This window comes from Eutrigla gurnardus (assembly GCF_963514095.1).
Source record: "Eutrigla gurnardus genome assembly, chromosome: 14".
In the NCBI taxonomy this organism is placed as follows: domain Eukaryota; kingdom Metazoa; phylum Chordata; class Actinopteri; order Perciformes; family Triglidae; genus Eutrigla; species Eutrigla gurnardus.
In genome coordinates this window covers 24,900,331-24,914,607 of record NC_139937.1, presented here as the reverse complement: position 1 = coordinate 24,914,607, position 14,277 = coordinate 24,900,331, and the positions used below count along the sequence as shown (strand labels likewise).

The 14,277-nt window shown below is 41.2% G+C and overlaps 1 protein-coding gene across 1 annotated transcript in view; it reads right to left on the bottom strand.

The window, feature by feature from the left end:
- Positions 1-3,173: 3,173 nt before the first annotated feature.
- The window catches only part of grik3 (glutamate ionotropic receptor kainate type subunit 3), an 87,518-nt gene continuing 76,414 nt past the window's right edge, over positions 3,174-14,277 (bottom strand). Inside the window, exons 13-16 of the mRNA XM_084026114.1 lie at positions 10,672-10,889; positions 7,617-7,842; positions 7,125-7,375; positions 3,174-6,383 (exon numbers count right to left, since the gene is read on the bottom strand). Coding sequence (XP_083882240.1) covers positions 6,018-6,383; positions 7,125-7,375; positions 7,617-7,842; positions 10,672-10,889 — 1,061 coding nt within the window. The 3' untranslated portion in view covers positions 3,174-6,017. The remainder of the gene's footprint in view (positions 6,384-7,124; positions 7,376-7,616; positions 7,843-10,671; positions 10,890-14,277) is intronic.

Genomic DNA, 14,277 nt, shown 5'->3' with positions numbered 1-14,277 from the left:
AAACACGATACATGCAGCCAAATGCCAAGCTCATTATGGAAGGTAGAATATGCATGAGTATTCCCTCTGTGGTACCACTTCATTAGAGCATTATGGCGTGCTGTAATTACACCTCATTAATTGTTTATCATTTTTAATGTTATTGAGACGGACAGAGCTAGCGACCCTCTAATAGTCCTGTAATCCAGTTTCTTTGGCACACCGCCCACGAGCGATCGCGAAAAATGTGTCGACGTCGATACAATCTGGACGTCTGACTTGCATCCGTTGCAAGTGATCGATAATTGTGGCGTTGATGAGGAGCTGGAGATGTGCAGCTTTCATCTACCACCGTCTTGGAAAAATGTCATGCATGCATGGTGCAATACTTTTCATGGGTTGATCATAACATGTCTTACTGTAAGGCAATGTGAATCCAAGGTCCACGATATAGAGAAGTAACTACAGAATGTGAAAATGCACTGAATGGCTATTACTGAAAAATGCTAACTGTACATATTATTATACATGAGGTTTGATATGATAAGAATTCTTACTTTATCCTAACATTCTAACTTTCCATGCCCCGCTTCACAATGCCCTCTGTTTTTCTGTTCGAAGGTGATATCCACCTTCATTCCTCGGAAACCGTTTTTTTTTTTTTTATACCGCATCCTTTCCAGCTACATATTTTTGCGCGTCCTGGAGGGAATTCAGTTTTATGAGATGATGACATTGCCTATAATAACATTCAGCGCACACTGGCTCTCTCTATCGAGGCAAATCCTCCGGTGCAGCTTCGGCAGAGACGAGTCTTTCACCTAGTGGGACCTCGGAGATGGGCATGGCTAGGGTCGGGCATTCATTCGCCCCCCAAATGGGTCAATGATGCGCAGCCATCGGGCTCCGGCACATCGGGCTCCGGCACATCGCCCCGGAGTGTCAAGCAGAACATCACCCGCTGACGGCGCTGTCAAGGTCATCAAGGAGAGCGCTGGTCTGGACATGTGCCATCAGAGTGAGAGAAAACCCGCCACGAGCAACGGACCGACGCGGTCTCCATAATGGCAAAGACGCTGGAGGTCGGCTTTAGGTTGTGCTTTCTCCCATGCAGCACCTCGTTCCTCACACATGCAGTACAGTGACATGTGGGAATAAATCTGAGGACATGATGTTGTGGACTTTAAAGGTTCTGCAAAGTCCATATACGTCATTCATTGCCTCTGCTGTTCACGGACATGAGCAGCAATATGTAAAACCACTGGAGATAAATAGTTTACGGTCCCGCATTAGGCTGAGGTCCATTAACATAAAATCAAACATAGACTTTCCATCATAATAAAACATAAAAAATAAAAAGTTCCTTCTCTTAAAAGCCACTCTAACATAATTGAGCACCGCCACATGTCTGCCTTTTAATGGAATAATTAATTTCATTAAATGGCTAAATTTAGTATCTGTGTAGTTTATATTCAATAAAAGGCTCGTTTCTTAAAATAGTCCGTCTTCGTTGACCCACTTCCAGAGATTATCTACGTTATTGCATCACCGGTCCGGCTCCGGGTTTGCCAGTTGAACATATAGCTAATCGTTAAAAGCGTAGATCGCGGTCTTCCAAATTCTGTTTTATGTTTCCACAGACGTCTCGGCTTCTCTTTATCTCGTGTTGCTTCACTCGTTATTTGCTCTCCCTTTTTTATTTCTATCTCATGTAATTCCTGCTTTGTCTTTCCTTGCTCATATCTTATTACAAACTCTGCCTTTTTCATTAATTCTCTTTTCCTTCCTTCTCCCTTCACCGTCTGAATAGCTCTCACATCTTCCTGGGTATTATCTTCAAATCATTCTCCTCGTTCTCGTTGCCTTTTTTTCCTATTCTCACCCCAGCTTTTTTCATTTCGCCCCACTGCTCCGGCTCCCTCCACCTCACATGTCCTTTCACATCTCTCTCTCTCTCTTCGTCTGGCTGGCTCCCCATCCTCCCTCGGCCTCCCTCTCTCTCTTTAACATACTCCTGATGCGCTCCTGCTGGCCCCGGTCTGTCCGAAGGGATTAATTGATAGTGAGAGATAATAAATCTTCCCATTAGGCGAAAGGCCCCTGCCCATTGCTCATTATGCGCCCGCTGCTCCCCAACGCCGCGGCCTGGGGTTTCCCCTGCTTTTTTAAACACGCACGTCTGCCATCCCGGCGCCGGCAAGGTTAATCTCTGCCTATTGATTGGCTACCTCACAACACACATTCATTCATGCACACACACTGTTTGAGGCACACATGTTTATTCCTTTCTCCCCTCTCTGGTTTTGCAGCGTCATGCAGCAGCTACATGCTGACCTTATAAAAAACACATGATATTCCGGTTCCCTAAAAACGTGTACTTTTGATGTTTTATTAATTAGTGTATGAAGATATATATATTCTACCATGAGATCTTTACATGTTTAGCCTTCATGTCTTGTTTTTGGTACACGGAGCTGCAACATGCATGTTAGCCTGCTAGCAACATGCTACCTAGCTATGCAGCCGTTTCCTCATCTATTACCTAATATTTAAAACATCTCATTGTGAGCAATATAGCATGAGCTTTTTTGCTTTGTTTCACCTAAATAATGAATAACTAAGAAACAATATCAAACATGCTTGTCGTAAAGGGATGTGGACCAGATTTGGACCAGAATCTTCAGTTTTTCTAAACCAAATGAATTTTAATTAGAAAAAGAAACCCGATACACTGTTAATCGCATATACTCACTTTTTGAAGTAATTAATAAATAAAGTGAGCACAAGAAATGGGCTTTGTGTGGAGGAAGGATATAAAAATGTAATTATATTTCCGTATTTGCATGCATGGAATGCATACATTCTCCAATCGGTAATTATAAGTACACTTAGGATTCGCCACAATCATAAACATATTGCCCATTTGTTCCCAACATTTTTCAATACATTTGCTTGCTTTAATTATTGACTACTTTTGATGTTCTGTTGCAATATCTTAAAAAAATCTCATTGAATCTAAAATAATCCAATCATGTTGCCGCAATTTGGAAAAATCAGCATAAACAGTTTTAAAATGTAATATTTAATGTAAAGTTTCTAAACTGAATACTGAAATATGCCGAAGCTTCGCACCAAGCAACCATTGTTGGTAAAACCTCCTCATTGTAAGACTCAAATGAGAGCCCGCACATCAGTTGCTCAACAGAGATATAGTTTGTATTTTTTATTTAAAACTTCATATAACCCATACAGCAAACTGTACAATTGAATTATTCACAATGTGTTAAAAAGAAAATAAGTCAATAGCTTTTTCTATAATAGTTTTGTTGAATTCCCCATGTTTTACTCAGATGTCGGTTATTCTAACGTTCTCTTAACACATACATTTACTAGGAAAACAAAATCTTTTTTTCCCTTTTTCTTTTTTTACAAAACCTTACAAAAACTATAGTCATAGAAATTCTGCATGTCCACAAAAAGAAAACCCTGGTTGGCACCAACATATTCATCATATTGTTTGAGAGGTTTTCTGCCAAATGATAGAAGCTGTGCAACTCAAAAGAAAAGGTATACATAAAAAGGCATACCGCTGTGACCGCTGGAAAAACCCAAAACTCATATCACACACTGCTAATGGAACACAGGTTATGTAGCTTACATTTTGCGTTACTTTTCTCTCACGTTTCATACAATTTTGTGTAAAATGACATTATTATTCACATTGATTTGTAAAAAAAAAGGGAAAAAATGTATATATTCAGTAACCAAACTGACTGAATCAGCCAAATCAGAAACCCTGTCGTCAGTCCGACTCATTTTTGATTATGATGATATTTTCAATTATTTTCACATATCACGGAGGCGAAATACAAGAGTCTTTGAGTCACCTTCATGGGAAGCTACAGAAGACATGAGGGTAACAATAATATTTTCTAACGCATCAGCTGCAGCCGTACTTTGGACCAGGTTCTGATCGGGGGTTTCAAGAGCAGCAAAAGGTCCAGTTACACAAGAGAAACCCTAATCTCCCTATTCTAACAGCGCATCCCCTCATTTCTCGGGGGAAGCTCAACATATTCATTTTCATGTTTCACCTTATAGAAATATATCAGCCATCATAAAAGAAGATCTACATACAGTTTCCCATCTGGATGATAGCAATCCAATATACGATAATATAATGCATTTCCATTAAATAAATAAACTAGGTTTGGGGGCTGTGGAACTGGGGTAAAGTGAGGAAGTAGGTTAAAGTGACCTCTCTAATGAAATAAATAGCATCTATAACATTTGACTGTGAACGGGATTCATTTATTACAGTATAAATTTAGCAAAATACATTTTCTCCCGCTGATCTTATCTACATACTCTACTTTGCAGAAGGGGATTGATAGACAGTAATACAGCGAATCTCTACCAAACCGATGCTAAGTCTTACAGATTGGAGTTTCCTTGAATCGTAGATGGTCAAGATTGTTTTATTTTTTATTTCTTTGTCTCAACGTATGGACAACGTAAAACCTCACGGAGGTTTGCCGTTCGTCGGGCTCCCGGGTGACGGACTCCTCGGATCTTTCCTACGCCGTGACATTTTCTGACGACGTACATTTATTCAGTTGGCATTGACGTCAACGTGACCACACAAAATCCGTCTTTTTGTCTATTCACATTATCTTTCAGCACGTTCACACATTACACGTATGGATTAACTCCGTCCACACCAGGTAATTAAACAGGAAAAAGTCTGATGTCACTTTCAGAATCTGTTAACATTAAAAACAAAACTGTTGCTAATTTTTCATAAACGCTCGTACGGCAAAAATCGGTTTCCTGCCAAAAAGCCATGAGATCACACAAGTTCCAGCACGTAGTCCAGTGCATACGTCGCTATGAAAATGCCCAAAAAAATGCACTTTTAGTTTGAAGGTCACAGTCTCTTACCTGTTGTCTCTGTCACTGACAATTCTTACAAACAGAAATACGTGATCCAGTGCCGTCCGACCCCGTCCATACATATATGTATATACCAAACCATATATACACATTTAAGTACAGACATGCTACCATTTCATCACAGGTGGGTACAAACTTTTGAAATGGGTCCATAATGCTTGATCGATATTTCCGTGATGATCCTTTTGGATTTACTCAGGGCTGTGATTACGTTTTTTATTTCTTATGCTTTTTCTGCATGATTGTTTTAATTAACAGTGTCGATAACAACACAAACAACTATTGCGCCAACTACAATTTATTTAAGATCCCTTAACAGTTCCATTGATTCTCATTGACTTTGCATTGAACTCAAGATTCATGCTTTCTAAAATAGCAATGTGAGAAGAAACTGTATCTAGTTCTGTTGAAAGGCCAGATCTTTGGTAATCAACAATTAAACTGCTTAAAAATTCAATCCTTTTGACATATAATGTACTTCTGCTAAAATCAACTTCTTCGCCGACGATCAATTGCTTCTGCTGAACAATATATCACACGACAACTCGGACAAACGTGTATTTACTGCTGACAACTCTGCAGGTTCTGAGTGAGGATTCTCACGGCTTATCGTGTGAGTACCTGTGAACGTACTTTCCAAAGATCCCGTCTCAAAATCCTGCAGCTCGTGTCTGAAAAAGATAAGCACTGGAGCCGCAAACGGCACGTTTGGAGGTGACATTATTTCCAGCCGTTAAAGGCCATTCGGGAGTTTGTGTAAATGAACGGGATGAAGGTGAGAACTTGATATCGTAATCTCTAAACGTGTGGCAAAACTGATCTAATGAAAACGGCTCTTCTTCGTCCTCCGCCTGTCGTTTATTGCCATTCTTAACAAAGCCTTTCTTCTTGCTTCGGTCCATATTTTCCAATAAGATTCTCAGTCACACCGGTTGAGGATTCCTTGAACCGTGTGTATTTTTTCTTTTGTGTGTGTGTGTGTGTTTTGCGCACGTAAACATCAGACTTGAAACAGATTATTTGGGCGTTGTGTTTTTTTTTTTACATGTACCTCTTGTGGTTTCGGAATACAGATGTTAATTTCGTCATACCTGCGTGGCTGATGCTGCCATTTTGAGTTGCCCGTGTTTTGTTAGTGTCCCCATGTCACTGTGGTTAATGGTGAATCTGGTGATCCCGTCTATGCCGTTGTCTCTAGCCTCGGGCATCCCCCCCGACACGTTGCTCAGGAGGCTCTTGCCCGGCGGGGAGCACATTGTCAGGGGAACACGGGCGTCATCCCAGTGCTGCAGCTCATGTTGTCCTTTCCCGGGAGTCGTCGGTCGTGGTAGGCGTGCATGTTGATCACTGCATCCGTCTTCACCATGACCGGAGGCTGAGGCTTGTGTTTCACCCGCCTCTCGCAGGTGAACGACAGTCTGATCTCGTCCACCATGGCACTGCACAAAGACCTCTGGGCGAAAAGGGAGGATGCGGGGAGGGGAGCGAGAAGGAGGAGAGGGGAGGAAAGGGACGGGGGCGGGTAAATGCCTTAGCTTTAAATTGTTCTGACAGCAGAGTGTCGACAGTCTGAAGAGCACAACATGCACTCCAACATAACATTCATGTTGCGTTACTGCTGGTCCGTGTGTGTGTGTGTTTGTGTGTGTGTGTGTGTGTGTGCTTGCTGTCAGCAATGTCAAATCGCACCACCACCACCACCACCGCATGTAGCCTGCACACGGTTCATTATTCGCTGCTGTGTCAGACGGAGTGAACAAGTGCGGCGCTCGAGCATGCATGCAACTACTCACTTAGCATGACTCAAATTAGTGATTTACAACAGTAGAGGGTTCATGCTACTCTGACAGCGGCGATGACTAATAATGGATTTATTCTCTATGCTCCAATTTGCAATTATGCCTGTTAAAATAAGTAAATGTTGTGGTGTTAAGGCCCCAAGTACTCGTAGGGATTAGCCGAAGGCATGCAAATCCTTTTACGACGTGTTTGAACTAAAAAGCCATGAATAGAGCGTGGCTTTGGTTTAGAGGCTATGTGGAATATGTATCATTGCAAAATAGCTTTTTGGTTAGAAACTAACGAAAAAAACGAAAGGAAATCCTAGTAATTAAATTAATGTTCAACTAATTCTCCATCCAGCAAAACCCCAAAAACGACACATCGAGCATGTGATTTATGGGGACATATACCTGCTCCCGTTCTGCAGTCTTCCTCAGCTTGTAGATGAATTCAGCAATCGCCACGAAAACAGACAGCACTAGGCCAGATGCCAGCACAATGAATATACCACCCAGGTTCTGGATACCCATGGGGCCTGTCTCGTGACGCTCTTCATCCAAGCAGCTGCTCCCACTCCACCACTTCTCCTTCAGCATGTGTAGGCGCCCATCTTCCAAGATGCTGAGGATGGCTATGGTGATTTTGTCCCTGTACGGGGAGCCTGGAAGCGACATAAGGCTTGTTTTTACTTTGGAGGATACGCCAGCTGGAGTCTGTGATAATAAGGTCCATAAACACGTTGTGGCATACTGTTTGACTGGTAGCTAAAATAAAATAAAAAACATGTCTTGTGCTGCTACGGTGTCTAAAAAGCAATCCCTCACCCTCATCCTTCAAAAGGAAACATAAATAAAAAGCGGATTTAAAAAAAATTCACTTCTTCGTATCGTCACGGGTCTTACCGAGCGGAGTGCCGATGCCATAGCCTTTGCTGTCGATGATCCCTCCCACCTGGGTCAGGTTGCAGTTGCTCTTCGTGATGTAATCGATAGTGGTGGACTCCATGATGAGGGCGTAGTCGGACTTCAGCACCCGCTGAATCCCGTCCTCGATAGACTTCACCAGCGATGTGCTCGGCTTGCTGCTCATAAAGGCCCACATCTTCTCAAAAGTGGAAACCTTAGATTTCTGGAAGAGACCAAAAGCACCGGTTAAATACAAAGTGCCTTTCATCTGAATTCAAACAATCTTCCTTGTTGCGTCTGCCAAAACAAATCGGTTGAAAAATGTACTACACCACTAAAACAAGTTGGGCAAACCTCGGATCGCCTGATGACGGGATAACTTTACACCTGTGGGGATTCTGAATGCTTGAATAGAAAATATTTTTTTAACTTATAGTATATAAGAATACAAATTGCAATCATTCACCAAGTATATTTATATGATTACTCCTGCAGATCTCCATTGTCACAGGATTAAAGGACAATAAATTGAAGCGCCGTGCGCATCTATTCTCATAAGTGCTGCCGAAGCGCCAGTAATAGAAAGCCTCTCCATTAGTGTTGCATCAGGCTATGTGGTATTTCATGCAATTTCATACGGGGTCACATGTATGCCATGTCTAATCCTAGATAATTACTACTTTAAAGACTATAAGCCATTTCAAATTGTGTGAGATGCTATTATAAGAAGCCCTCCATTATGTGTAACTACAGTAGCAGCACACTCCTGGTGGCTTAAACTCAGATATGATATTAAAACTTAAAACTACCAATTAGGGTGTATAGCAACTGTTGCCAACTTGGCATCTTTGTTTCGTGATTTTTAAAAAATATTTTTCCACCCAAAAGAGTAAATGAGGTCAGAAAACGTGTAATTCAAAAAGATAAAGACCGATTCCTCGAGGAACTCCATCACGGCTAACGTTCACCCAGGCTTCCATTGAGTAACATTCATGTTGTGTTCAATGTCGATTCAGTATAAATGACTGTTGGGCAAATGTAAGTTATAATGTTATCTCTTAAAATTGATTTTTTGGTGAGAAACTTGAGTAAATAGAGTTGTTTGAAGGCGATGCTTTTACAGTAATATGAAGTAGATATTAGAGATGGTAACCCTTTGAACACTAGCTAAAGGAATGACATAATAATTTAATAAAAGTACTAATGGTTAGACTCTTTTATTGAAAGCAATAAAAAAAATACAATGACGTTTTTCCTAATATTTTGAATTGTGTGTTTTAATGCAAATAACTATATTGAAAGAATATCTAAGCTGTTCTAAATCAATTAGTTGTCTTATTTTCTCCTTTTGGTATATTTACTTATGAAAGCAAAAGTTTTGATTGAATCGATGTAATGATAGAATATTATGAAATAATCGCTATAGAGCAGCTTGTCTCTGCTAGGAGTGCATATACGAGTCTGCGGGAGCAAAATTAATGGTTGCAACAACCGTCAATTTCTTTCAACCTTTCAACAGGAAGTGGAAGCTTCTTTCCTTGGAAGCAGTTGACTTGCTCTTCAGTGCTCTCCTTCCAGTGTGCATTTGAACCAAACAGCTGGTCCTTTGAGAGGACTTAATGCCATTGACCTTTCCAGTTGTACAGCCGCTGATGTCAGCCATCATTTAAAACATCTGTTTGGTGGTGAATTTAATTCATGTACGTCTTTCCGGGCCGGGATTGATATTTAGAGCTGTGTAACTGCAGTGAAGTGCTTTTTGAATTGTGAATCAGAAATCGCAAACAATTGGGAACAGATGCTCCCGGGCTATTTGAGTGGATTTTTTGCAGCGATCCACAACCACAACACGAGCTAGCCGAGACCCGACTCGTAGCTAACCGTCTGCTATCTGGCGACTCGTATCACATTTGAGCAGAATCGTTTAGGAGCAGGTCCGTCCGGTTCCACACATCTGCAAAGCGTTTCTCTTTGCTCCCCGGTCTCCTCAGTGTTTATCCTGCTTCTCCGCCTCATTGAGTCGACATCATTAGGCTTTGCTGTAAGTGCAAATGGGATGGGGATGGGGGGGCAGAGGGCACTTGAGTCCTGCGACTCTGACGAGGTAATTAAACACCTGTTCCTCCCATCGATGACGTCACAACTACGGTTCACGGAGGTGCACATAATGATCTAATGTAACTTTTCTTTTACACGGAGAGGCGGGCAGGTTGATGTCTTTTAAAAGTCTGATTCTGGGCGCACTAATGATCAGTACAGGAGATTTTTGTATTTATTGAGTGATGTGCAAAAAGCAGTTTTGTTACAAAACGCTGCTATTGTTTTAAGCCGACATGGAATCAGCAAAAAAAACCCTGAACTGAATTACATAATGAAAGCTTGGGGATCCAGAACACGAGCCATTCAGCAGATCCAACAATGAGTCCCGCTGTGTTTGAGTTCCACTACACGCTTTATTGGGGGGGCATTAAATCTAGAGCACCCAGATGCCCTGGAAGAATCTGTTTCTTGCTTTCTTCCTATTGAATGTCATAGACTTATGGACTGCCTTCAGTGGGAATGTGCAGTGTTTTCATTCCCCCCCCCACTCGGAGAAACTGTAACACTGTTACATGTGTTATTCAGCACCACAGCAGCAGCATCTAAAGCAAAGCTCCAAATAATAAAATAAAAGTCAAAGACCCCGAAGGCATGCTGAAACTTCGGAATAAAAAAATCATTATGGAGGAAGACATCAAACAGTGCAGAGAAGTGGAGAAGCTGAAGAATTTGCCTTTGCTGTGGGAATTAAGATCTAACTGGAAATATATTTTTATATATATATGTGTGTATAGATAGATTTTCTTTCCCTTTGGAAACCTACTTTTTGACAAAGTCAACTTAATATCTTGAGTTTCAACATCTTGCGTAATTTCCGAACACATTTTATATTACGATCATGTTCTTGGCATGTTTCAGCTACAGTTTGACTTCAGACAACTTCACTGTGGACATATTTTAGATTTTCAACAGCGTGACCCAATCACGTACTTTTTATTGTGTTGTACTATACCTTGAAGAAAGACATGGTAGCTCCGTCTTTGACCACTCCGTACTCGATCTTGGTCTGCTTGGCGATGTCGTCGGCCGAGTCCACGGGCGAGTCCATGCGCTCCACGGTGAGAAAAGCCGCCAGGTTGGCCGTGTAGGACGAGATGATGATGAGCGTGAAGAACCACCAGATCCCACCGATGATCCTGGTCGACAGGGCTTTGGGCATCAGCTCTGAGCCTGTGGCGGGACACAAAGTGAGAGACTGTTTAGCGATTTTCCTAAATCAGATTACACCTGCCGTCGCTGTAACCCAATTATACAAAACATGATTGCTTGCCTTTTTTTGTTAATTATCCTACAAATGTTTTTGGCGGTGCGACTGAAAATGAAGCCAGTTTGGCAGTTAAGCTAAACTCTAAAATCAGACCAGTAAACCCTGTGTTCGTCAGGCTTCTACATTATGTACGGCTCATGTAAGCCTTCAGAGTCGACAGCAACTTAAAAGTCGAGAAAAATGCCTGAAAATGACTCATTTTTTGCACCTTTTTAACAATATATGCAACAACAAAAAAATAACTAACACAAAAAACTCAATTTCTTCATATTTCTGTACACAGATCTAGTATCTTTTTCATCCTGGAAAACAAAATATGATGCATGCTTACATCAGCTAGAACCAACCAATTTCCACCAATAATGTCACGACATCCATCCATCACTGAATCTGCAACTTCAAATCTTTTGAAAATTAAATTCCTCCCAGCGTTACGCCCGCCTGCCGATCCTGTTTTACCATATTAATAAATGAATACTTTGCTGGACTTTCATGTGCTCAATCACACTTGTCAAACTGAAAATATCATGTTTGTCAAAAGCTTTTAATGTGGGAATAAAAAAACTTCCTTCACCGAATGTCATTAATGTTAGGATGATGTTTAAGTCCAGTATTTGCTGTGGTTATTGCTATTACACGGAAGATGAATTATTGATGATTACCTCTTGCTGTTGATGCTACTACCAAATCTTTCGTCTGAAACAGCTGACACATGTAATTCACACTGCTGCTGCATAGTTATGTCATTTCATAGCTCATCGGGCTTTAAAGGCTGTGTGCACTCTCATATATTTGACAAACAACAAATCATAAAAGTCCGTCTGAAAGATACAAAAAGCAAAAATCAAGAGAGGGTACATATCCAGACCGACACTTCAGCGTCAGCCTTGACTTTGAGCCGGTCCTCTGCTGAGCAATACTGTGTTTACAATGGCTCACTGACTGGTGTTAAAGTTACTTTCTATCTCATCTCTGACAACCTCTGAAATACCCTTGTGCTCTGTGAGCTCTGTTACTTTCCCGGGGAGATTTATGAGGGCAATTCTGAAGAGTAACAAGCCCACAGAAGGCGGGCAGACTGGTCAGCTCTTTAACCTCTTCCACCAAATTTGATTGGATTTGTCCTTTGGGGTTTGACAAAGACTCTACGTGGTTGCAAACAAGGGAAGAGGGTAGCCTCCCGTAATTCTCCGTGACTCCACGGCAGGGCGGGGTGGGGGGGTGGAGGGGATCCAAGCGTATTCTCCGGTCGCACTAAAAAAATGAAGTGAAGCATCGGGTAACTCAATTGAATTCCACACTATAAAGTGCCGTTGTCAGCAGGGAGCTGTATATGGAGCTGCGTCAGAGCGCTAATAAATACAAAAGAAAAAGAAGCAGCTCTGTCGTACGGCGGCGGGGAAATGAAACGGTGTCAATACGTCGTGCACTTCCTTGAGGAGGGACTCGGATCTTCTAAAGCAAGGTGGTATGAATATTCTTTCAGAAGAGATGATACCGATTTCATGAAACCAAAACATCACATCTGTTTCGCTGACTGTTGCTCTGCTTATTCACATGAATAGTATGCATACTATCACAACGTATCATTTACTTTTTATCAATCATAATACATCTTCACAAAGGCACTGATGAAGAAAAGGGTACAAGAAAATGTTGAATCTGCAAATGGACATTTGGATTTGCAAACAGTAATATTAATAAAGGGATATGCAGTGTAAAAGGGGCCGTATTAAACCTTTAAGCTTGTGTTAACCACAGACCTTTATTTTACGGCCAAAAGCCTTTTTAAAAACACCTCTAGACTTTGAGATGAAGGAAGCGGAAGCCGGGAACTTAGGTACAGGATGGATAAAAAGCACTTTGACAAAACACAGCAACTTAACTCAAGGTCTATTTATTAGCTTCAAAAGCATATTTGTAGATATTTAAAAAATGGACTTGCATTAGGACATTCTTTTTGTTGTGGTCTAAGAAAAACGTTATTTTTACTTTATAAATTGATTGTGTTATCCGGCCTTATGATTTATATATCAAGGTGAACATTTTGAGGCTTTCCATTTCCAGTCAGGTTTCTCCTTGATGCCTAAATATTCTTAATTCACCGGCATTCAGTCTTTTGAATGCGGTTGGATTTCCGTGGTCCGTTATTTCCTTGTGTCTTTGAATGCTACATAATAGTGGCGTTAATGTACGTTCACATAATTTATTAGAAATAGGAATTTATTATTATTATTTACTATTTATTTAGTTAAGATGCTGTTTTATACTGTTCTATTTAAAAATACATTTAAAAATAAATGGCTTCCATTTGCTGTATTCATTCATGTTAAGGGTTTAACCTGAGCCAGGCCTCACCACAATGATAATCATATCACAGTCATGCAGGCGTAGAATGATCTTTTTCTTTTTTTAAACACACAGATATCAGTATCGGGAGGGGAAATGGTATCGGAACATCTCTATTTAAGAGGACGTCATAAAGAAGTCAATCTGACTCCACTATTCTCCTTTTTGCATAAACGGGCAGAATGTTTTGTATCTTATGATGCTTTTTTGAATTCAGTCCGTCGGGGGAGAAAGTGCTGTTCTCGGTGGATTTGCATCGTGCAAAACATAATGTCCCGCTTTCTCTGGAGTGCTTCTGCCCGCCAGCAAAGCCTCACCTTAACATGAGGGAACGAGGCTTTCCCCACGAGAATGATTACCTGTACTTAGCATTCTCTCCGCGGAGTCATCGCACAATAACTCGCTTTAAAGCTGGAGGCTTTTTACTCGTCGCTAATTGCTTTTAAATAATGACGCCGGGCGAATGGAAATGTTTATTCCGTTGCGAGTAAATCTTGAACCTGAATCTCAAAGAAGGGGCACGACTGCCGTTTCCAAACATAACATCAGCATGTGGATAAAGAACACAAATAGAGACAATATTTAAGGCGTGACACCTTACATCAATGAGTCACATATCTTAGAAAAGCAGGAATAATGTGAGTGAATTGGGGAATAAGTCAGCTCAGGTTCTAAAATTAGTTTACGTGGGGAAACCAATTTACAGGGACGGATCAGACATGTGTTTGTTGTGAGCGACAGCCCACTGAGACCACCAGGAACGCATTTGAAGTGTTTGCTTTTGCACCTCCTCATATTTTGCTGGTTTCTTTGTCTTGTCTGTGACACCCCCCTCCCACAGACAGGCTGGTAGATTTCTATTCCTCTCTCTGTTTTTGTTTTTTGGATCTCCTCAAACGCGTCCATTTGCATTTTAAACATGTCAAGGAAATGGCTCCCGTC